Below are 24,976 nucleotides of genomic sequence, written 5' to 3'. Positions count from 1 at the left end.
AGTGACCTGGGAGTCAGAAATGCTTCCAAGGGTCTTCCCCATGCGGTCCGAATGTCATTTGAGCACTGTTCCCATCAATTTGGGCAATTTTTAGGCCCTCTGCAGACCGCAAAAATGCTCGAGTTTCCCATAGACTTACATTGGGCTCGTTGCTCGGGTCGAGCACCCGAGTATTCCAATTTGCTCGACCCGAGCAATGAGTACCCGAGCATGTTAGTGCTCGCTCATCACTAATTGACAGCTGTCACACACTAAAAGACGCATTTTTTGTAAAATCTAGTTTTTGTATCACCATATTTTGAGAGCTATAATTTTTCCATATTTTGGCCGACAGAGTCATGTGACGGCTTGTTTTTTGCGGGATAAGTTGACGTTTTTATTGGTGCCATTTTCAGGCATGTGACATTTTTTGATCGCTTTCTATTCCGATTTTTGGGAGGCAGAATAAACAAAAACCAACAATTCAGGAATTGATTTTTTTTATTATTTTTTTATTCTGTTCCGTATGTGGTAAAATTGATAAGTTAGCCTTATTCTTCGGGGCAGTACGTTTAAAACGGTACCACATTTATATTGTTTTTCTATGTTTTGGCGCTTTTACACAATATAAGCTATTTTATAGAAAAAATTTTTTTTTTGCATCGCTTTATTCTGAGAGCTATAACTTTTTTATTTTTCGGCTGATGGAGCTGTATGGTGGCTTTTTTTTTACGCGATAAGATGACGTTTTCAGCGGTACCATTTTAATTTACATTTGTCTTTTTGATCGCGTGTTATTCCATTTTTTGTTTGGCGGTATGATGATAAAGCATTGTTTTTTGCTTCGTTTTTTTTTATACCGTGTTCTTTAAAGGGGTTAACTAGTGGGACAGTTTTATAGGTCAGGTCGTTCCAGACGCGGCGATACCAAATATGTGTACTTTTATTGTTTTGTTTTTTTCAAAATAATATTTATTGATGGGTATATTATATTTTTATTTTTGGTGGATTCTTTTTTTTTATATATATATATATATATATATATATATATATATATATATACATATATATATACGTTTACAATTTTTTTTTTCTTCATTTTTTAACACTTTTTTTTACTTTTATTCTTTGTCCCACTATGGGACTTTCACTTTTTTTATTCTGATCGCCTGCATAGCATAGGGATGGAGCACCATCCCTGTGCTATCCAGGCTGTCAGCGCTGCAGATGCAGAAGATACTTTGGTCATGCACTGCGCATGACCAAAGTATCTTCCTGCTGTCTGGTGACCCAGATGTTGTCATGACGACATTGGGTCATCATGGCAACATCCGGGAAGCCGCGGCAGACAGCGTTGGACGCCGGTAGCAGAGGTGAGTATCGCGATCACCTCACCTTGCCACCGCAATGCTGCGATCGACTTCGATCGCAGCATTGCGGGGGTTAATGTGCCAGGAGCGGTGCGGGACCGCTCCCTGCACATAATACCGGGTGTCAGCTGTGATAATCAGCTGACACCCGGCCGCGATCGCGCCCGCACAGCCTGTGTGCGGTCGCGATCGCCATGACGTACTATTCCGTACCTGGCTCTTAAGTCCCAAGGCGCAGGGGCGGACCTACCGCCCGTGCAGCCCGTTCATTGAACTGGGGCCCCGAGAGAGAGGGGGCCCCTCCAGCCTCCAGCAGGGCCGCCATCAGGGCATGACTGTCCTGACTCCCAGTATGGGGCCCGGCCGGTCGGGGCCCCCCTCTTGTGCGTCTCCTCATAGGGCCCCCGCAGGGCCGGCGTCAGCACCCGGGCAAATGCCGGGGCCCTGAGCAGGCGGAGGGGGGCCCTCACCGTCGGGCAGCCTGCGCGCTATGGGACCAGTGAGCGGAGGAGAGCGGTGTCAGCGCCCGCTCTCCCCGCTTGCTCAGTGCCCCGGCACAATACTTACCCCTCCCCCTGCCTCCGCAGCAGCTCCTGCATCCTCCGCGGCTGCTGCACTGTGACGTCTCAGGTCAGAGGGCGCGGTGACATTTTTACACCGCGCTCTCTCCTGAGCCGTCACAGTGCAGAGCGGTATGAGGCCGGTGATGCTGCAGTCCGGAGCAGCGGCAGCAGGTGAGACGTGAGGTGAGTATTTGATTTTTTTTTTATTGTATGGAGGCCTGTGGCAGTATAAGGGAGGGGGGTGAGGTGGGGGTGTGTGACATCCTGCATGTGGCATTATAAGGGGGGTGTGACATCCTGCATGGGGCATTATAAGGGAGGGGGGTGACATCCTGCATGGGGCATTATAAGGGGGGGTGACATCCTGCATGGGGCATTATAAGGGGGGGGTGACATCCTGCATGGGGCATTATAGGGGGGGTGACATCCTGCATGGGGCATTATAAGGGGGGGTGACATCCTGCACGGGGCATTACAAGGGGGGGTGACATCCTGCATGGGGCATTATAAGGGGGGGTGACATCCTGCATGGGGCATTATAAGGGGCGGTGACATCCTGCATGGGGCATTATAAGGGGGGGTGACATCCTGCATGGGGCATTATAAGGGGGGGTGACATCCTGCATGGGGCATTATAAACGAGGGGTGGTGACATCCTGCATGGGGCATTATAAGGGGGGGGTGTGTGTGACATCCTGCATGGGGCATTATAAGGGGGGCGTGTGACATCCTGCATGGGGCATTATAAATGAGGGGGGGTGACATCCTGCATGGGCCATTATAAGGGACGAGGGGGGGTTGGACACCCTGCATGGGGCATTATAAGGGAGGAGGTGTGTGTGACATCCTGTATGGGGCATTATAAGGGAGGGGGGGTGACATCCTGCATGGGGCATTATAAGGGAGGGGGGGGGTGTGACATCCTGCATGGGGCATTATAACGGAGGGGGTGTGTGTGACATCTTGCATGGGGCATTATAAGGGGGGGGTGTAACATCCTGCATGGGGCATTATAAGGGAGGGGGGTGTATGTGACATCCTGCATGGGGCATTATAAGGGAGGGGGGTGTATGTGACATCCTGCATGGGGCATTATAAGGGAGGGAGGTGACATCCTGCATGGGGCATTATAACGGAGGGGGGGTGACATCCTGCATGGGGCATTATAAGGGGGTGTGTGTGACATCCTGCATGGGCATTATAAGGGAGAGGGGGGTGACATCCTGCATGGGGCATTATAAGGCAGGGGGGGGGGTGTTACATCCTGCATGGGGCATTATAAGGAAGGGGGGGTGAGTGTCATCCTGCATGGGGCACTATAAGGGGAGGTGACATCCTTTATGGGGGGGAACAGCCTGCATGGGGCATTATGTGGGGGGAACAGCCTGCGTGGGGCATTATGTGGTGGGACCAGCCTGCGTGGGGCATTATGTGTGGGGAACAGCCTGCATGGAGCGTTATATGGGGGCCAGTATTCTGTATGGAGTGTTATATGGGGGCCAGTATCCTGCATGGAGCGTTATATGGGGGCCAGTATCCTGCATGGAGCGTTATATGGGGGCCAGTATTCTGTATGGAGCGTTATATGGGGACCAGTATCCTGAATGGAACGTTATATGGGGGCCAGTATTCTGTATGGAGTGTTATATGGGGGCCAGTATCCTGTATGGAGTGTTATATGGGGGCCAGTATTCCGTATGAAGGGTTATATGGGGGCCAGTATTCTGTATGGAGCATTTTATGGGGGCCAGTATTCTGTATGGAGCATTATATCTGGTCAGTATTCTGTATGGAGCGTTATATGGGGGCCAGTATCCTGTATGGAGCGTTATATGGGGGCCAGTATCCTGTATGGAGCATTTTATGGGAGCCAGTATTCTGTATGAAGCGTTATATGGGAGCCAGTATCCTGTATGGAGCGTTATATGGGAGCCAGTATCCTGTATGAAGCGATATATGGGGACCAGTATCCTGTATGGAGCCTTTTCTGGGGGCCAGTATTCTGTATGGAGCATTTTATGGGGGCCAGTCTCCTGTATGGAGCATCTTATGGGGGCCATTATACTGTGTGGAGTGATTCACTGGTTTCTAAGCTATTGTGGAATTTACAATAGATATCACTCATGTAATGTAAGAAGTGAAATCTTTGGCATTGTACTATACTGTATATATATATATATATATATATATATTTCTCTTCGGTATCTGTGCATCATGAATCGTGGTATGTGTTAAAGGGGCCCACTGAGACTCTTTCGCCCGGGGCCCACAAAAACCTGGAGCCAGCCCTGGGCCCCCGGCCCCATGCTGAGCGCTAAGTGCCGGGACATCTCAGCGCTGCTTTCCTCTGTGTAGCAGTGCAGCGCTGCTGCGCCCTCATGATTCCCCTGACTTCCGGTCATGTGACCGCGCCGTCACATGGCCGGAAGTCAGGAGAACCTGGTGGCAGCAACGTGGACAAGCACCAGGATTCTGCAGGGATCGCATGGGGGTAAGTATAACAAGTTTTATTTTTTTTTAAATAAAATTAATTAACTAGGAGTGGGGGGAATCAGAGATGCATGGGGGATGAGAGATGCACGGGGGGGATGAGATGCACATGGGGGGGTGAGATGCACGGGGGGGATGAGATGCACGGGGGGATGAGATGCACGGGGGGATGAGATGCATGGGGGGGTGAGATGCACGGGGGGGATGAGAGCTGCACATGGGGGGGATGAGAGCTGCACATGGGGGGGTGAGAGCTGCACATGGGGGGGATGAGATGCACATGGGGGGGATATGAGATGCACGGGGGGGATAAGAGTTGCACATGGGGGGGATGAGAACTGTACATGGGGGGGTGAGAGATGCACATGGGGGGGTTATGTTTACATAACTTTGTTGCCCTATGAAGGGCAGGGGGGGCCCCAAAAATTTCTTGCACAGGGGCCCACTACAGTCTGTGTCCGCCCCTGCCAAGGCGCAGGTACGTATTAGTATGTCTTGGGCTTTTAAGGGGTTAATCACCAAGGCAGAGCCACATATATGGGATATAAATAATAATTGTATCAAATATTAGTGATGCGACATAACAGGTAAGGAGGGGAGGGAGCTTTATGTGTGACACAGATACAGCTGACACCAAATTAAGTGTTATAATAAATATACAGAGACCATCAGTTTTTAAGTGTCAAACGACACAATAATTCCCACTAGACAGTTCTTGTGTGTGTACCCATAATCGGCAGGCCAAGGATACAACGGCAATGAAGCATGGCATGAACACAGGAGAATACATAATAAAAACACTGTCAAGGGTAGAGGAGACAGACCAGTGTAACGAAGGGGGTTACATATAAAAAGGGATAAAGAGGGACCACGAGGGAGAATCACAGAAGGGAGGCATAGGACTGGTGCTCATTTAGGCCCTTTGGGGCCAAAGATTGCATCCTAAAAATCAACTCGGATTCCTTTCTTAAAATTTGAGTTTGTACATGTTCTCCCTGTGTTTGCGTGGGTTTCCTCCTTGTTCTCCGGTTTCCTCCCACACTCCAAAGACACACTGATAGGGAATGTAGATTGTGAGCTCCAGTGGGGATAGTGCCTGTAAATTGTCTGAATTGTAAAGCACTGTGGAATATGTTGGCGCTATATAAATAAAAAGATTATTTATTATTCTTCATAAATAAGGCTAAATAAAAAAGGAAACCTGTCACGTTGAACATGCAATCTCATCTGTGGGCAGCAGGTTATGGAGCATGGGGAACTGGCCAAACTGATGTACAATTTTATGGGAAAATATTCAGTATAACTTATTGATTTGAAAACCTGCTTTTTTGATGGGCTTAGAAGTCAAGAGGGCGGTCCTAGTTCATGATTGACATAAGACAACCCACTGTCATACAATGGATCTGGTAAAGCATTGTGGTTTCCATTTTAAAAGGAATCTGTCAGGAGGTTTTTGCTATATAATCTGAGAGCACCATGATATAGTGGAAGAATGCCTGATTACAGCTGTTAGGCTAACCTAGTGAGGTGGATCCAGAGGCGGAGATACCATTGGGGCCCAAGAAGTAAGGAGACCCACTTTTATCTCCAAAACAGGTGGAATTATGCATTATGAGGAGCTATTAGATTGTAAAAGTCTTTGTCTGGCCCTTGGTGAATCCACTAAGCCTCAGGTCAGAGTGGGCATTCAGACCCCAGGTGTTGGTGTAGCAGGCAAAAAGGCACGTGTGGAGTGAGGACTTTGCACACTCGACACCATAGGAAGACAATAACAGTTGAAGGGAGATACAGCAAGTTCAAAGCAGCTCACAGAGGAACGACAGGCGAAGTGCAGCAACCAACGTTCAAAAGGAACAGAGTCCAACAAATGATTATGGCTTACTGAAACAGAGCAGTAAATCCAGGAGGAGGATTGCAGAAGGTTAGCCATCAGGGCAGATGGTATAAAGGGTCAACAAGGTAGACGCAGACTAGGAACAGTAGGTGGAGCACACAAAACAAACTAACATATAACTAAAAGTATTAATACCAGACACAGGGGTGTGTCTTAGTTGGCTTAAATAAGACTTGGCACATGATGTTATGGGGGCTCGCAGAGCCACTTGTAAACCAGACATGAAGCACAGCAGAGAGTAACAGCCATAGGGGAAAGTGGTAAAGCCCTGCCAAGTAAAGGCACGTGCGTAATAACAGCAATGTATCACTTACTAGCAGGGCTGTGGAGTTGATAATCCAAACCACTGACTCCTCAAATTTCCTGACTTCCGACTCCAACTCCACAGCACTGGTCACTACTGAGCATGTACATAAAGTGCAGCACAGATTTATCTCAAGTTAAAGCTTGAAGGGGTTTTCCCACCAACAAAAGTTGATTTTAATCAATAGATCTTGAAATAATAATAACTTCCACAATTGGATGTGTTTAAATAAAATGTCCCTGTACTGAGATAATCTTATAAATGTGCCCCTGCTGTGTACTGTGTAATGGCTGTGTCTGACTGTACAGGGACATGGTCTGATCATACCACATCTCCTGGGCAGGGGGGGGGAAGCAAAAGAGTATACAGACATTACAGCAGGGGATCATAGGAGATGTGGTATGATTCAGACCATGTTCCTGCACAGTCAGACACAGCCATTACACAGTACACAGCAGGGGCACATTTATAAGATTATCTCAGCACAGGATCATTTTAGTTAAACACATCAAATTGTGAAAGTTATTATTATTTCAAGATGTATTGATTAAAATCAACTTTTGTTTGTGGGAAAACCCTTTTAAATCCTTAGATCAGGAATAGAACATACATTTAGGCTATGTGCCCACGTTGCGGAAATGAAGCATATTTTTTACGCTTCTCCCTGGCGGGAAAATCGCATGCGGATTTTACATGCGGTTTTCCCGCCAGGTAGAAGCGTATGTGAGGCGTCTTTGCAGCGTCTTTGCATGCATTTCCACATGCGGGTTATCAAGCACTTCTCCAAGTGATTCAAGCATCACTTGGAAAAGTGCTTGACAACTTGTTCACACTATATAAATCCATGCAACCGGCATGGATTTATATAGTGTGACCAAGTAATAGTTAAAAAATAAGAATCAGAATGGTATAAAATAAAAAAAATTAAGTTTATACTCACCTTCCGATGCATTGTCTGCCCCGTCCGGAGTCTTGAGCGGCTCACGCTGTTGTGTGCAGGACCTTCGGTGACGTCATTGAGTCATGTGATGGGTCACATGACTCAATGACGTGGCAGGTCCTTCACACACCTCGCGACGGCGGGAAAACACCGGGAAGACATCAGAAGATAAGTATAAACTTTATTTTATTCTTTTTTTTACAGGTTCTTTGGTACCCAGGTCTGGATGAGAGTCTCCTCTCATCCAGACTTGGGTACCATCCGCATGCGGAAACGCAAAATTAATGAACATGCTGTGGATTTTTGACCGCAGCATATACGCTGCGGAAAAATCCGCAGCATGGGCATTGACATTGCGGAATGCCATTGGGGACCATGGGGTGCGGATATACATGCGTTTTACAAGCGTTTACGCTGCGGAAATTCCGCAGCATATAAGCTTGTAATACGCAACGTGGACACGCAGCCTCATAGGACATTTCATAACTTTCCCAAATTCTTATGAAAACATTTACAGCACATCCTGCATTGAACTACTGTACCCAATTTATTATATATTTTAGGAGTCGGAGTCGGTCCATTTTATACTGACTCCAACTCCGACTCCGACTCCACCAAAATGGACACCGACTCCGACTCCACAGCCCTGCTTACTAGGCTGTGTTTTGCTGTTTCAATACAATAAGTGTTTTTGTAAGAAGATATACTACCACATTCCACCTTAAAGCTTGAAGACACGTGTATTCTTGCAAAAGTATTTTACTGTGTAATGTGTATAGTGACATGCGCCATAGTGATAGTGTTGTATTCTGTTCGACATAAGGGAGAGCTAGGGTTAATGTTTGGGGCTAGCCCAGTGTGGGGGGTGATTAAAGTGGGACAGACACAGTTTCCTGGCAGGAAGTTGTATAGTGTGAAACCGAAGCAGACCTAAGCTCTGGCTAGTCTGCAGAGTTGCATGATGTGGGTGCCCCTGACGTCAGTGGAGACTGAGGTGGTGGAGAGCGAGATCCGGAGTGGAGAGAGGAAAAGTGACAGCAGGACGGAGTGGTGCACTGGACACGGGTCCTGAGACAGGACGCCTAGCAGTACGGCCCTCAGTTTATAACTCAGAGAGGTAATGGTCCAGGGCAGAACAGAGAACGTGAGATGAAAAGAGTGCCCCAGGCGGAAGTTACAAGGTGTCAGTAGCAGCGAAGCTGAGTACCAGCCATATTGGCAAAATAGTTCCCCTGAGCGGAAAGCAGACACGGAACTGCAGGTTGAGAATAGAACTCTCACTAACCGGACTGTAGTACTGAGCAGGGTTGTTGTAAAGGAAGGTGAAACAGTGGAGACAGAGACCAAGTGCATTAAGAGAAAGGAATTGAGACTATGTGTGAAATTGTTCTGTATTGTCAAGGAATCTTTCATCAAGCTGTGTACCCACTATCTGTTGTACATAATTCCCATCAAGTTATTATTCAGTAAAAAGTTTATTTTTGACCGGTGGTCTCCCTCATTGAACTACTCAACATTAGAACCTGGCCAACCCAAGCCCTCGGTAACATGCACTAAGTCCACACACGCCTGGCCAGGACCCCCACCTTCATGTAATGTGCTAGGGCGTAAGAGACGAGTATCTCGCCCACGGCTACCGCCCCGCGCCATGTTAGATTTTATTGGCAGGAGATTATCATTACAGGACAATTGGTCTCATGCGTCCTAGTCCAACCACGACCTCAGCACTGATGAGCAGATGTTTGTCACTACATAATGTACACCGAAAGCTGTGGTATGGTCGGGGTTATACACAGTTCAACAACTGAACTCTGCTACAACTGCAGCAGAGGAAACTGATTCTACAATAACTACTAGACCCAGTAAACTAAGTGATAGATCTCTGGAATCAGGGTCTCTGTCTCTACCTCAAGCTGCTGTCAGCTTACATAGCAAAAAACCTGCTAACAGATTCCCTTTAAAGGGAAGTCATGACGGAAGTTTGCATGTATTTATCCTTTTCGACTGTTTATGTTCTTTTGAAAGTTCTTAAATGACTAGCTACACTGTCCCTTAAATTTCAGGTTGTATACACAGGAACGACTTTTGTGGGTTTTGTTGGGCTTTATACTGGACAAAGGCCATACAAATTTACTATATCAGCAAATGCAAGAGGTACGTACTTTTTATTTGGGTTGTTTGTATATAGCGTATTTTGCGGATTATAATACGCACCCCAAATAATAAATAAAATGGTGTGCCTTATAATCCTTTTCACCTGGGGGGCAGCGGCGGTGGAGAGAGGGTCACACATACTGGAGATTGATGGCGGAGGCAGGAACCGGGCAATGCTGCGGGGCCCGTCCTCAGAAGCCGGCGGTGAGCGGAGGTTGGTAGGGGCGATGTTGCGAGCCCCGGCGGTGGTGGGGCGATGCGAGCCCCGGTGGTGGTGGGGCGATGCTGCGGGCCCCAGTGGTGGTGATGGCGGGGCAATGCTGCGGCCCTGTCCTCAGAAGCTGGCGGTCAGTGGAGGTTGGTGGCGGCTGCGGCGGTAGCGGGGCGATGCTGCGGGCCCCAGTGGTGGTGCCCGCAGCATCGCCCCGCTACCGCCGTAGCTGCCACCAACCTCTGGGACCCCAATCCGATGCTGCACCCCCCAGGTAAAACCGAAAGTTCGCATTATAAGACGCACACCCTTTTTTTCTCCCAAATTTGGGGGGAAAAAAGTGCGTCTTATAATCCGCAGAATACGGTATAACCTTTTTTATGATAGCTGTGGAACTCTTCCCTCCATTCAAACAGAAACAGTCTATTAATGGAATGCTTCAATCTTTCTTGATTGGCTGTATTAAAGGGAACCTGTCAGCAGGTACATGTTGACCTTACCACAGACAGCATGCAATGACAACAGGCTCCCTTATTACAAAGTCTACATTTATTGTATATTATATATTGGCATTTTCTGTAACTATTAAGTCACCCCTTGTGCTTTGCTTTTGTGTCCTATATGTTTTTAAATTTGTCTCAGCACTGGTATGTTGAATAAAGCCATTTCTTGTTACTTTATTTTTTGGGGTGTGCACTGTTATTCTGTGCAGCTTTTTTCTTCAAACTTATAATTGCTCTTTTGCATGGTTACTTGTAGAACCCCTAGCTCTTATTTTGCATGTATGATTTCTGATTCCCAATACATTTCTTCAGTGTAAAATAAAGAAATGCAAGACAAATATCTGAGCTAAAACCACATCTTCAATAATACATGCAAAGTTAAATGCACAGACATTATTATTATCGAGACAACACAGGATCACAAGAATATAGACAAACAGGATGGTAAAACACCTGTGCAAATATGTACATCCTCTCAATTTCAATGTATATAACCACTGAGTGCAAAAGATAAACATATTCATGCTGTGAAGGAGAAATAATATAGCAGACAAAGTAGAGCCAGGGGATATAAGGCACTAACTGACTCAACAAACATGTGTGGGTTCCCAAAGTAAGCCCCCCTGGATGAAGCTTTCCAAGTGAAACATTTGTGGGGTGCTCTTTCTACCTGTTGTGGGGTGCTGTTCTACCTTATGTCACATTGACTGTATTAATGTGATAACTCTTTATGGGCCTGCTCAAAAGGGTGTTTACTATCTTTTTCTAGTGTTATCAGCCCTTCTGGTGGGCTTCGGCTGTGTGCCCACGATGCGTTTTTTAAGCGTTTCCGCAGCGGCAAAAACGCTGCAGAAACGCTTACAAAACGCTTGGTAGAAGGCCTGCCATGTTCCCCAATGATAATCCGCTTGTGCTGTGGCTGCGGAAATTTCCGCTGCGAATTATCATTTCGGAAAAAAACGCAGCACTACCAATTATTTTGCGGGAGCGCTGCGTTTTCGCCGCCATTGACTTGCATTGGAACGCATGGAATCCGCATCACTGCATCTGTACATGCGGATATCATGCGTTCTAATGTGAGGATGGTACCCGGGTCTGGAGAAGAGGAAACTCTCCTCCGGACCCGGGTACCATAGAACCTGTAAAAAAAAGAATAAAATAAAAAATAAATATTATATTTACCTTCTGATGGCCCCCGGTGTGCTTGTCTTCGCTTGCCGGCAGATCGCGGTGGACTCAAGGACCTGCGCTGACGTCATTTAGTCATGTGACTGCAGGTCCTTCAGTGTAGTGTACCGCGAGCTGCCGGCAGCCAGGACGGAGCGAAGCGAGACTGCGGGGGCCATCGGAAGGTAAGTATAGATTTATTTTTTTATTTTTTACCATTCTTTGGGGTCACTCTATATAAATCCATGCCGGTTGCATGGATTTATATAGTGTGACCAAGTTGTCAAGCACTTTCTAAGTGATGCTAAAATCGCTTGGAAAGCGATTGTCAACCGGCATGCGGAAATGCAAGTGAAGAACGGTTCACATCCGCATGTCCCTGGCAGGAAAAACACATGTACAATCCGCATGTACAATCCGCATGTACAATCCGCATGTACAATCCGCATGCGTTTTTTTCTGCCAGGGAGATGCAGAAACGCTCAGGAAAAAATCCAGAGCATTTCTGCACATAGCCTTACTTTGGAACCTCACACATTTGTGGAATCGATTATCTGCTATATTGTTTCCCCTTGACAGCAAATGTGTTTGTTTTTTTTGTACTAGTGGTTATATATTGCCATCTTATGGTAGACATTTAAATTGTAAGGTGTACATTTTGCAAGTGTTTTCTAGGGTTGAGCGAGTATGTTCTATTAACCCTTTCGCCGAGTATGCTCGGGCCGAGCTCCGAGTATTTACAACTGCTCGGTAATAAGGTTAAATCGCTGCCGTGTGCATGATTTGCAACTGTTTGACAGTTTTATTACATGGGAGGAATGTCTATTTCTTACACATTCCTCACATGTAATAAAGCTGTCAAACAGTTGCAAATCATGCACACGGGAGCGATTCAACCATATCACCGAGCAGCTGTAAATACTCGGAGCTCGGCCCGAGCATACTCGGACAGAACATACTCGCTGAACCCTAGTGTTTTCCCATCATCTTGTATTCTTGTGATCTTGTGTTGTCTCTACTAATACAGTCTGTTTATTTCTCAGATATTTGCATTGCACTTCTTTCTTTTGACATGTGCTGCCTTTTTATGGGGCTGCGGGCTGGTACATATGAGTACATGGTATACGTGTCAATTGTGTTGGAGAAAAATTACAAACCTTCTGATGAGGTATGACACCCAATAGAATTTGGATATGCATTAACCTATGGCTTGCTGGTGAATTTATAAGCATAGTTACAGCGGCGCCTTGTATATTTTATTAGGCCTAAAAGGATGTGTGCAATATACTTATCTCTGTCCACTCGGTATACTGTATGCTTTCTTTGTGACCTTTAGCACATCAGCATTTTACACATATTACCAGGTTAGATCAACTTTGTTATATGCATATATTTATCTGATTGAGGATTTTGAATCCCTTATCCTATGGGATGTCATAGTGGTCCCCCCTCCCCCCAGTGGAGTAATGTGATATGACCAGCATCTAAATTTTTTCTGTTTATTAGTTATTACCCCTTTTTAAGTGATTTCACTTCTTTTGATGCTAATAAAGATTTAAATAATTTTATAGATGTTTATGGCTCTTTGACTTCCGTCCGTTTGTAGGTTTTGATTATTAATGGAAGTGCCTTACACAATTTTGGCTCTATATAGGTTGAATCTTAATTTAAAGTTTGATGAATATTATTTGTCTTTAAAGGCAAAAAATTGTATTTATGTCTGCCATTTTCTAGCTCTAACCCCTTCCTGTCATCTGCCATACATGTAGGACGCATGTTAGGTGTAGGTGTATAAAAGCAAGCTCAAGAGATGATCTAACACCATACCCAGCAGACGCCAGCTGTGTTATCCAGCCAGCATCTGCCCGTGACAGCAGCAATTGGAGCTGAACTCTGATAGCTGCTGTTAGCCCCTTAAATGCTGTATAAAAAAATAAAATAAAAAATATATATTTTTAAAAAATCTGAAAAAAAAATTGAATCACCGTCTTTTTCCCCATAAAAAAAAAGACATAAAAAACATATTTGGTATCCTCACAGCCATAAAAGCCCAGTCTATCAAAGTATAAAATGTATGGTAAGTGCTGTAAAGCAAAAAAATACAAATGCCAGAATTGTTGTTTTTTGGCACTGGACCTCTGCAAAATTATCATGTAAAAAATCATCAAAACATCACATGTGCCAAAAATGGTATCAACAAAAACATAAGCTTAAAAAACCAACCCTCACACACCTCATTTAACGGAAAAATAAAAAAGTTAAGTTAAGTTCCCATGATGAGTTTTTGATGTTGCAGATTTTCTGCAGCATTTCTGCACCTAAATTAGCTAAATTAGGTCAGTTTCGTTTTATTCATTTTATTTTTTAATGTGGTTTTTACGCTGCAGTTTTGCCTCTTTTTGGTATGTCAAGTTTTATTTTTGATATTTCTTGATATTTTTCATTGAGAAAATGTTATTGTTACAGTCATCTGCAGATTACATGCATTCTTAGTGGGTTTCTGCAGCAAAAACGCACTAAAAATACATATGCGTTTTTTACCTGCAAATTTTTTGCTTATAATGCAAGTTTAAGAGAAAAATCCACACATAAAACTCAGCATATCTGTAAGAGAAATTGACATGTTATGGATTTGAAAAATGCACTGAAGTTCAGTTTACTTAAAAGGCAAATATTTCTAGCTGAAGTTAGCTTATTCTACTTTTTAACCAAGATTCTATTGTTACCTAGGACTAATGTTTCTATGTAACCCATATATACTAATGGTATTAGGAATGAAAAAATCTGGTATAAATAAGATACACTATCCTTTACAATATACCTCTTATCCTGTTAAATCTCTCCACAGTTTTTTGCCAACATTGCTGCAGCTATATACAGTCATGGCCAAAAGTGTTGGAACCCTTAAAATTGTTCCAGAAAATTACGTATTTCTCCCAGAAAATTATTGCAATTACACGTTTTGTTATACACATGTTTATTTCCTTTGTGTGTATTGGAACAACACAAAAAAACTGAGAAAAAAAGGCAAATTGGACATAATTTCACACAAAACCCCCAAAATGGGCTGGACAAAATTGTTGGCACCCTCAACTTAGTATTCAGTTGCACACCCTTTGGAATAAATAACTGCAATCAATTGCTTCCTATAAACATCAACAAGCTTCTTTCTCCTCTCAACTGGAATTTTGGACCACTCTTCTTTTGCAAACTGCTCCAGGTCTCTCATATTTGAAGGCTGCCTTCTCCCATCAACAATTTTAAGATCTTTCCACAGGTGTTCAATGAGATTTAGATCCAGACTCATTGCTGGTCACTTCAGAACTCTCCAGCACTTTGTTTACTTCCATTTCTGGGTGCTTCTTGAAGTATGTTTGGGGTTATTGTCCTGCTGGAAGACCCATGACCTAGGACACAAACCCAGCTTTCTGGCACTTCGCACTACATTAACCCCTTTACCCCCGAGGGTGGTTTGCACGTTAATGACCGGGCCAATTTTTACAATTCTGACCACTGTCACTTTATGAGGTAATTACTCTGGGACGCTTCAACGGATCCCACTGATTCTGAGACTGTTTTTTCGTGACATATTGTACTTCATGATAGTGGTAAAATTTCTTCGATATCACTTGCGTTTATTTGTGAAAAAATTGGAAATTTGGCAAAAATTTAGAAAATTTCACAATTTTCAAAATTGTAATTTTTAATACGTTAAATCAGAGAGATATGTTACAAAAAATAGTTAATAAATAACATTTCCCACATGTCTACTTTACATCAGCACAATTTTGGAACCAAAATTTTTTTTATTAGTGCGCTATAAGGGTTAAAAGTTGATCAGCGATTTCTCATTTTTTCAACAAAATTTACAAAACCATATTTTTAGGGACCACATCACATTTGAAGTGACTTTGAGGGGCCTTTATGACAGAAAATACCCAAAAGTGACACCATTCTAAAAACTGCACCCCTCAAGGTGCTCAAAACCACATTCAAGAAGTTTATTAACCCTTCACGTGCTTCACAGGAATTTTTGGAATGGGGAAGAAAAAAATAAACATTTAACTTTTTTCACAAAAATGTTACTTTAGACCCCAATTTTTTATTTTTGCAGGGGTAAGAGGAAAAAATGGACCCCAAAATTTGTTGTGCAATTTCCCCTGAGTACACAGATACCCCATACGTGGGGAAAAAACACTGTTTGGGCGCACAGGAGGGCTCAGAAGGGAAGGATTGCCATTTGACTTTTTGAATGTATAATTTGCTTGAATAATTAGCGGACGCCATGTTGCGTTTGGAGAGCCCCTGATGTGCCTAGATGTGTGGTAAGCATCTTGAACCCCAAGGTGTTTCACAGAAGTTTATAACATGGAGCCATGTTTTTCAGCCCCCAGTTTTGCATTTTCATAAGGGTAACAGGAGAAATTGCACCATGCAACTTGTTGTGCAATCTCTCCTGAGTAAGCCGGTACCCCATATGTGGGGGAAAACCACTGTTTGGAGGCACAGCAGGGTTCGGAAGGGAAGGAGCGCCATTTGACTTTTTGAATGTAAAATTTGCTTGAATAATTAGCGGATGCCATGTTGCGTTTGGAGAGCCCCTGATGTGCCTAAACAGTGGAAACCCCCCTCAAGGGACACCATTTTGGAAACTAGACCCCTCAGGGAACTTATCTAGATGTGTGGTGAGCATCTTGAACCCCCAGGTGCTTCACAGAAGTTTATAACATGGAGCCGTGAAAATAAAATTTTCACATTTTTCCCACAAAAATGTTTTTCAGCCCCAAGTTTTGCATTTTCATAAGGGTAAGAGGAGAAATTGCTCCATGCAGCTAATTGTGCAATCTCTCCTGAGTAAGCCGATACCCCATATGTGGGGGAAAACCACTGTTTGGGCGTACGGCAGGGTTCAGAAGGGAAGGAGCGCCATTTGACTTTCTGAATGTAAAATTTGCTTGAATAATTAGTGGACGCCATGTTGCGTTTGGAGAGCCCCTGATGTGCCTAAACAGTGGAAACCCCCCACAAGTGACCCCATTTTGGGAACTAGACCCCTCAAGAATTTTATCAAGGGGTATAGTGTACATTTTGAACCCAAAGGTACCACAGAATTTGATAACATTAGGTCAACATATTGAATAAGTTGTCATTAGTCTTGAGCGCAAGTGCTCGCTACTTGAATTTGCATCGGGTACTCGGGTATGCATCAAGTATCGCGGGTACTCGAATGACATGCTTGAGTCCCCGTCCCGCATGTTTCACGGTTGTTAGACACCCAGAAAAAAAACATGCGGGGATCGCTCGTGCATGGCAGGTGATCCCAGCAACGTTTTTTTGGTCGTGAAGCATATGGGGCAGAGACTCGAGCATGTCACTCGAGCACCCGCGATACTCAGTGCATACCCGAGTACCCGATGCAAACTCAAGTAGCGAGCACTTGCGCTCAACACTGGTCCCCATATTGTCATCATTTTTTTTTTCTTTACTTTTGAAAAAACCCCAACCCTAGCCCCAACCCTAATACAATCCCAACCCTAACCCTAGCACAACCATAACCCTAGAGTTTATTTTTTTACACCATTCCTCACGTGGTATAAGTGATTAGACTACTTTATTCTTCGGGTCGGTGTGATTACAGCAATACCAGATTCATATCGGGTTTTTATGACTGACAGCTGTCACACACTAAAATACGCTTTTTTTGCAAAGACTAGTGTTTGCATCACCATATTTTGAGAGCTATAATTTTTCCATATTTTGGCCGACAGAGTCATGTGATGGCTTGTTTTTTGAGGGACAAGTTGATGTTTCTATTGGTACCATTTTCGGGCACGTGACATTTTTTGATCGCTTTCTATTCTATTCTATTCTGATTTTTGGGAGGCAGAATAAACAAAAACCAACAATTCAGGAATTGTTTTTTTGCGTTTTTTTTATGCCGTTCCGCGTGTGGTAAAATTGATAATGCATGATTATTCTTCGGGTCAGTACGTTTACTGCGGTACCACATTTATATAGTTTTATTTATGTTTTGCCGCTTTTAAACAATAAAAACGATTTTCTAGAACAAATAATTTTTTTGTATCGCTTTATTCTGAGAGCTATAACTTTTTTTTTCAGACAATGGAGCTGTGTGGTGGCTTGTTTTTTGCAGGACAAGATGACGTTTTCAGCAGTACCATTTTATTTACATTCGTCTGTTTGATCGCATGTTATTCCATTTTTTGTTTGGCGGTATGATGATAAAGCATTGTTTTTTGCTTCGTTTTTTATTTTTATTTTTTACCGTGTTCACTAAAGGGGTTAACTAGTGGAACAGTTTTATAGGTCAGGTCGTTCCGGACGCGGCGATACCAAATATGTGTAGTTTTATTGTTGTTTTTTTTTTTTCATAATAAATAAATATTATGGGTTCAATATATTTTTATTTTTGGGGGATTATTTTTTTCTTTTTTTTTAAATATTTTTACAATTTGTTTTTATTTATTTTTTTCACTTTTCTACTTTTTTTTTTACTTTTACACATTGCCCCACTATGAGACTTTCACTTTTTGCAGCCTGATCGGCTGCATGGCATAGAGAGCAGCAGCTCCCTTTGTCATGCAGCCTGTCAGCGCTGCACACAGTGGAGACATTACTTTGGTCGCGCACTGCGCATGACCAAAGGAACGTCCTGCCTCCCGGTGACCCGGATGTTGCCATGACGACATCGGGTCATCATGGCAACATCCAGAAGCCGCAGACATCGCTGGACGCCGGCAGGAGAGGTGAGTATACCGATCACCTCCCCCTTGCCACCGCAATGCTGCGATCGACTTCGATCGCAGCATTGCGGGGGTTAATGTGCCAGGAGCGGTGCGGGACCGCTCCCACCACATAGCACCAGGTGTCAGCTGATTGTCACAGCTTGTGTGCGGGCGCGATACGTAGCTGGTCCATAAGGCCCAGGGCCCGGCTACGTACTATTACTGACATGGTCGGAAAGGGGTTAAAACCCCAAATCCTTTGGGAATCTTCAGATTTCATGATGCATTGCACACAGTGAAAGCACCCAGTGCCAGAGGCAGCAAAAAAAAAAAACATCTTTCAACCTCCACCATTTTTGACTGTAGGTGCTGTGTTCTTTTCTTTATAAGCCTCATTCCATTTTTGGTAAGCAGTAGAATGATGTGCTTTACCAAAAAGCTCTATCTTGTTTTCATCTGTCGACAAGATGCTTTACCAGAAGGATTTTGGCTTACTCATGTACATTTTGGCAAACTGCAGTCTGTCTTTTTTATGTCTCTGTGTCAGCAGTGGGTTCCTCCTGTGTCTCCTGCTATAGCGTTTAATTTGATTCATATGTCGGCGGATAGTTCGAACTGACACTAATGCATCCTGAGCCTGCAAGACAGCTTGAATTTCTTTGGAACTTGATTGAGCCTGCTTATCCACCATTCGGACTATCCTACGTTGCAACCTTTCATCAATTTTTCCCTGCCGCCCACATCCAGGGAGATTAGCTACAGTGCCGTGCGTTGTAAACTTTTTGATTATGTTGCGCACTGTGGACAAAGGAACATAAAGATCTCTGGAGATGGACTTGTAACCTTGAGATTGTTGATACTGTTCAATAATTTTGGTTCTCAAATCCTTAGACAGTTCTCTTCTCTCCTTTCTGTTCTCCATGCTTAGTGTGGCACACACAGACACAGAATGCAAAGATTGTGTCAACTTCTCCCCTTTTTATTTGGTTTCAGGTGTGACTTTCATATTGCCCATACCTGTTACTTGCCAAGTTGCTTACCCACATTTTTGGAAAACTGCCAACAATTTTGTCCAGCCCATTTTTTTTTGTGAAATTATGCCTTATTTTCTCCTTGTTTTTTTTGTTGTGTTCCAATACACGAAAAGGAAATAACCGTGTGAATAAAAAAGATCACATTCAGACCAATGTTATTCAATGGGGCAGTGCAAATAAACAATTTTTTTCACTGCCTGAATCTGCATGTGATAAAAATTGCAGCATGCATAATTTTCCTACAAAAATTGGATGAGAAAAAATAAGATGCCATATGCCATATTTTACGGATACATTGTAATTCGGTAACATAGGAAACTATAAATGGTCTTGTAAATGATTAATAGGTACTAAGTAAAAAAACGCATTGTTTACGGACTGCACACGGATGGGGAACATATACCAGGATGGGGGACATATACCAGGAAGGGAGACATATACCAGGACGAGGGACATATACCAGGATGAGGGAACATATCCCAGAATGGGGAACACATACCAGAATGGGGGAACCAATAACAGGATTGGGGAACATATACCAGGATGGGGGACATATACCAGGATGGGGGACATATACCAGAATGGGGCCCAGAATAGGGGACATATACCAGGATGGGGGACATATACCAGGATAGGGAACATATACCATGATGGGGGACATATATACCAGGAAGGGGACCATGATGGGGAGCATATATACCTGGAAGGGGTCCAGAATGACATTACTACATAATGGGGGGGGGAGGGGCAACTCATATGTCTTTATATCAATTAGAACACTACATGGGCCCATACAGTACAGACCAAAAGTTTGGACACACCTTCTCATTTAAAGATTTTTCTGTCTTTTCATGACTATGAAAATTGTACATTCTCACTGAAGGCATCAAAACTATGAATTAACACATGTGGAATTATATACTTAACAAAAAAGTGTGAAACAACTGAAAATATGTCTTATATTCTAGGTTCTTCAAAGTAGCCACCTTTTGCTTTGATGACTGCTTTGCACACTCTTGGCATTCTCTTGATGAGCTTCAAGAGGTAGTCACCGGAAATGGTCTTCCAACAATCTTGAAGGAATTCCCAGAGATGCTTAGCACTTGTTGGCCCTTTTGCCTTCACTCTGCGGTCCAGCTCACCCCAAACAATCTCGATTGGGTTCAGGTCTGGTGACTGTGGAGGCCAGGTCATCTGGAATAGCACCCCATCACTCTCCTTCTTGGTCAAATAGCCCTTACACAGCCTGGAGGTGTGTATGGGGTCATTGTCCTGATGAAAAATAAATGATGGTCCAACTAAACGCAAACTGGATGGAATAGCATGCCGCTGCAAAATGCTGTGGTAGCCATGCTGGTTCAGTATGCCTTCAATTTTGAATAAATCCCCAACAGTGTCACCAGCAAAGCACCCCCACACCATCACACCTCCTCCTCCATGCTTCACGGTTGGAATCAGGCATGTAGAATCCATCCGTTCACCTTTTCTGCGTCGCACAAAGACACGGTGGTTGGAACCAATGATCTCAAATTTGGACTCATCAGACCAAAGCACAGATTTTCACTGGTCTAATGTCCATTCCTTGTGTTCTTTAGCCCAAACAAGTCTCTTCTGCTTGTTGCCTGTCCTTACCAGTGGTTTCCTAGCCGCTAATTTACCATGAAGGCCTGCTGCACAAAGTCTCCTCTTATTAGTTGTTGAAGATATGTGTCTGCTGCTAGAACTCTGTGTGGCATTGACCTGGTCTCTAATCTGAGCTGCTGTTAACCTGCGATTTCTGAGGCTGGTGACTCAGATAAACTTATTCTCAGAAGCAGAGGTGACTCTTAGTCTTCCTTTCCTGGGGCGGTCCTCATGTGAGCCAGTTTCTTTGTAGCACTTGATGATTTTTGCAACTGCACTTGGGGACACTTTCAAAGTTTGCCCAATTTTTCGGACTGACTGACCTTCATTTCTTAAAGTAATGATGGCCACTTGTTTTTCTTTACTTAGCTGCTTTTTTCTTGCCATAATACAAATTCTAACAGTCTATTCAGTAGGACTATCAGCTGTGTATCCACCTGACTTCTGCACAACACAACTGATGGTCCCAACCCCATTTATAAGCCAAGAAATCCCACTTATTAAACCTGACAAGGCACACCTGTGAAGTGAAAACCATTTCCGGTGACTACCTCTTGAAGTTCATCAAGAGAATGCCAAGAGTGTGCAAAGCAGTCATCAAAGCAAAAGGTGGCTACTTTGAAAAACCTAGACTATAAGACATATTTTCAGTTGTTTCACACTTTTTTGTTAAGTATATAATTCCACATGTGTTAACTCATAGTTTTGATGCCTTCAGTGTGAATGCACAATTTTCAAAGTCATGAAAATACAGAAAAATCTTTACAGAAAAATCTTTAAATGAGAAGGTGTGTCCAAATTTTTGGTCTGTACTGTACATCTGACCAACAGGGAAGGGAATTTTGCCCTGGGGCCCATCGGACTCTAGTTACGCCACTGGCTGCAATGTTTGAAAAATGGACTTTAATCCTGCAGCTTCATATATGTATATGATGCAGGCCTAAGCCTGCGTGATTAATAGTCTGCATGATTGATAGTTTGCATACACTCCCCATTATGGTATGCAGGCTGTCAATCACGACCAGGGAGGTATGATTGGAAGATCCGAGGCAGGACTAGTCTGGGGAAGAAATGCACATGCGGCACTTCTGCATTAAAGTTCCTCCCTTACAAATACTGCAGCGTTAGTAAGACATATAACAGACATTATCAGGTTAGAGAATCCCACATACTGTACATACTGCTATATTAGCAGATGGGCATAGTAAGGTGAACTGACAGGTTCCCTTTAATATATTAGATTTTATCAGTTTTGAATGATCTGATGTATGTGTCTACAAATATAGAAATATAGAAATAATTACCTAACGCAATTAAATTATTTTCCTACACAGAGAACAACATGTCCCTGTTGAAGAACATCTTCTCTCTAATATTCAGTGGAAGTCCTGTCAGCTGGCTCATACGAAATGTAAGCACATATGCTAATTAACGCTATACACAGTTCCTAAATATATGTTCAGTTTGAAGGCTGTAATGTTCATTTGGATATAATGTGCAAATGAACTCAGAACCATTGAAAGCACCTTTGTCAGGAGAAAAAACACGTTAAACAAGAGACTGTGTAAAATGCTCAAATTGATTAAAATGAGAAAGAGTACTGGCAGCAGTTTTTGCCACTGAATTAATGCTGCTTTTGCTCCAAAATACACATCAAAAGAGCTGCTTTAAGTGCTCTTTGAATAAGCTTCCTATGAATTGCATTGACAATACACTGTTTATACATCAAATTTTCTCCTGATAAGATTTTGAATATCATGCTGCAGAAAAAAAGGGAAGGTATGTTCACACAGAGTTTTTTGTAGGCAAAAAAATCAGAAGATTTTTAAAGAGGGATCTGACGCGCCCCCTGGGGCCGTGGGGTACTTGGTAGCCGGGCCGGTCGGTGCTGGGGATGTCACGGTGGCAGTGACCCGATCCGTGGCCCTGGGCGGTCAATTAATTAAAGGAAAAGTCAAAGGGGAATAAAGTTTTTAGAGATAATGTTCTTGATGCCACCTGTGGTATGCTGCTATATGGGGCCGCCGCTGCGGTGCAGATCCTCTGGAGCTGATGGTGATGCAGCAGAGTTGGTTCAGCTCTCCACAGGCAGAGCTTAGCTTCAGGGCAGTAGATGGTGATTTTATGAGGTAGATGTTGGTGAGGTGTAATGCAGGGAATGGCACAGCAATTATTCAAGGAAACAGTGGGGTGCAATCTTCAGGTTTTATTCACAGTTGTTAAGTTCCTCAGGTTACACTTTCCTGTGTCCTCCGGGGTAGTGATCCAGCAAACTCTCACCCTCCTGCCCTGCACCTCACAATCAGTGTCCCAAGCCAGTGGCCTCGGGCCTTGTCGGGCGACTTGAAATCCCCTGGACCCTATGTGGCCACCTTTTCAGCGATATAATTGTGGGTTTTGGCTGCAACACCTTGCAAATGCTGCAGCCTCTGGTTTGCTAGCTGAGCCTGGTTGTTCTCCACTATTCTGGGGCCGGTCCCCTTCTGCGGCCTGATCCCTCCACGTCAGTGTGAATTCGGGTGCACGGGTGGCTTCCTGCACTCACCGTGCCCCTGGGATGCCCTCTGTCTCTGGAGCCTTTCCCTCTCCTCCCGTCTTCTCTCACTCTCCTCCTGGGCCTCTCTCACTAGGCCCGACTCCTCTCTCTCTCCACTGTACTCCTGCTCCAAGCACTGGAGCCAGGAGCATGGACCCTTCTCCACTGCTCTCCTGAGCAGGACTGGACCCTTCTAGATGTTTCTCTCTGTCTTTAATACTCTTTCTGTCTGTGCTCCCCTGATCTACTTCCTTCACCCACCTCCTCTACCTAGTTCCACCCTCCAGCTAGGGACCAGGGAGCAATCTCGCCCTTCCCTACTGAAGTGGAGTGTATTGGATGTGGGTGTGTGGGTCCCGGGTAGTACTCCGTCCTTACCTGAGAGTGGGGTACCACACCTCTGGGTGAGATGCAGTACCTCTGTGGCAACTGGACCCACAGGGGCGCCACAGATCCACTCCAGGAAAAAAAGGCCTCCAAAAATAAAAACAGAAAGCAGTGTTTCTTTTTCAGGTGGATTCCGCCTGAAAAAGTGCTAAATAAGCATTAAAAATAATGAACAATGGTACAGAAATGTCAAAGCGATTTACTGTGCATATGTTCAGTCTTCAAAAGCCATGAAGCAGCTAAAAGGAATGACCTGACTATTCTACTGGCAGCTTCCGCTTGGAAGCTGCCACTGTTCTATATGTAAAGATAATGGCAGCAAAGCCGGCACAAAAATGACTATAAAGACGACAAAGAATTATGCTTTAAGAAAAACACTGCTGCATTTCCCCGAAGCTAAGCCACTTCAGGAAACTACTGCCGGCATTTCCTTGACTGTCTTTTAGACCGCCGGGGTGTTAATTTCTCTTAAAAAAACAGGTTGGATTTTCACCTTAAAAAAACTCTACATGAGCATGTGACGCGCCCCCTGGGCCGTGTGTGCGCGTGTGTGGGTTACCCGGAGCCGAGTCTCTGGGGATTGTAGTCTCCGTGGCGGCGACCCGGTCCCGTGGCTCAGGGTGGTCAAACCAGTGGCTGTCTTTATAGGGTTTTTGTGGTTTAATGTCCGACTACGCCACTCGTGGATGGCGGTCAGGGTGTACCGCCGCTGCAAGGCAGTCCGCTGAGGCTGGTGTGGTGTGCGCAGCTAAAGATGGGATAACTCTCCACGGGAAGAGTATGGCCTCAGGGCAGGGAATGTGGATGATGGGAGTGATGGTGCACGGGCGTCCCAGTACTAGTAGTGCAGTATGCGGTGAGAAAGCAGGAACGACTCAGAGTCTTTGCAGTGCAGTTCAGGGTTTTTACTGATGATATTAAGGCAGACCCTCCCGGGAGTACTGGCTAGCATAAGGGGCCTGGTCAGTCTGCGAGCAAGCAGGAGTTCCCCTGGCCAGGTGGAGTTGTAGGCCTCCCCGTCTATCTGCACTCTTCCTGGCTACTTTGCTGTAAGCGAGTGGAAGTAGCCCACGTC

General features: G+C 44.3%; 1 protein-coding gene across 1 annotated transcript in view; it reads left to right on the top strand.

Annotated features, from left to right (window-relative positions):
- LOC141171528 (N-acylethanolamine-hydrolyzing acid amidase-like) overlaps positions 1 to 24,976 on the top strand; it is a 79,307-nt gene that overhangs the window by 16,756 nt on the left and 37,575 nt on the right. Inside the window, exons 4-5 of the mRNA XM_073655216.1 lie at positions 9,604 to 9,694; positions 22,313 to 22,389. Coding sequence (XP_073511317.1) covers positions 9,604 to 9,694; positions 22,313 to 22,389 — 168 coding nt within the window. The remainder of the gene's footprint in view (positions 1 to 9,603; positions 9,695 to 22,312; positions 22,390 to 24,976) is intronic.

The sequence above is a fragment of the Phyllobates terribilis genome, unplaced genomic scaffold (genome assembly GCF_046119375.1).
Source record: "Phyllobates terribilis strain yellow unplaced genomic scaffold, ASM4611937v1 Scaffold_1__5_contigs__length_1240528914, whole genome shotgun sequence".
In the NCBI taxonomy this organism is placed as follows: Eukaryota; Metazoa; Chordata; class Amphibia; order Anura; family Dendrobatidae; genus Phyllobates; species Phyllobates terribilis.
The sequence above is the reverse complement of the archived record's forward strand: the minus strand, read 5'-3'. Positions and strand labels throughout refer to the sequence as shown.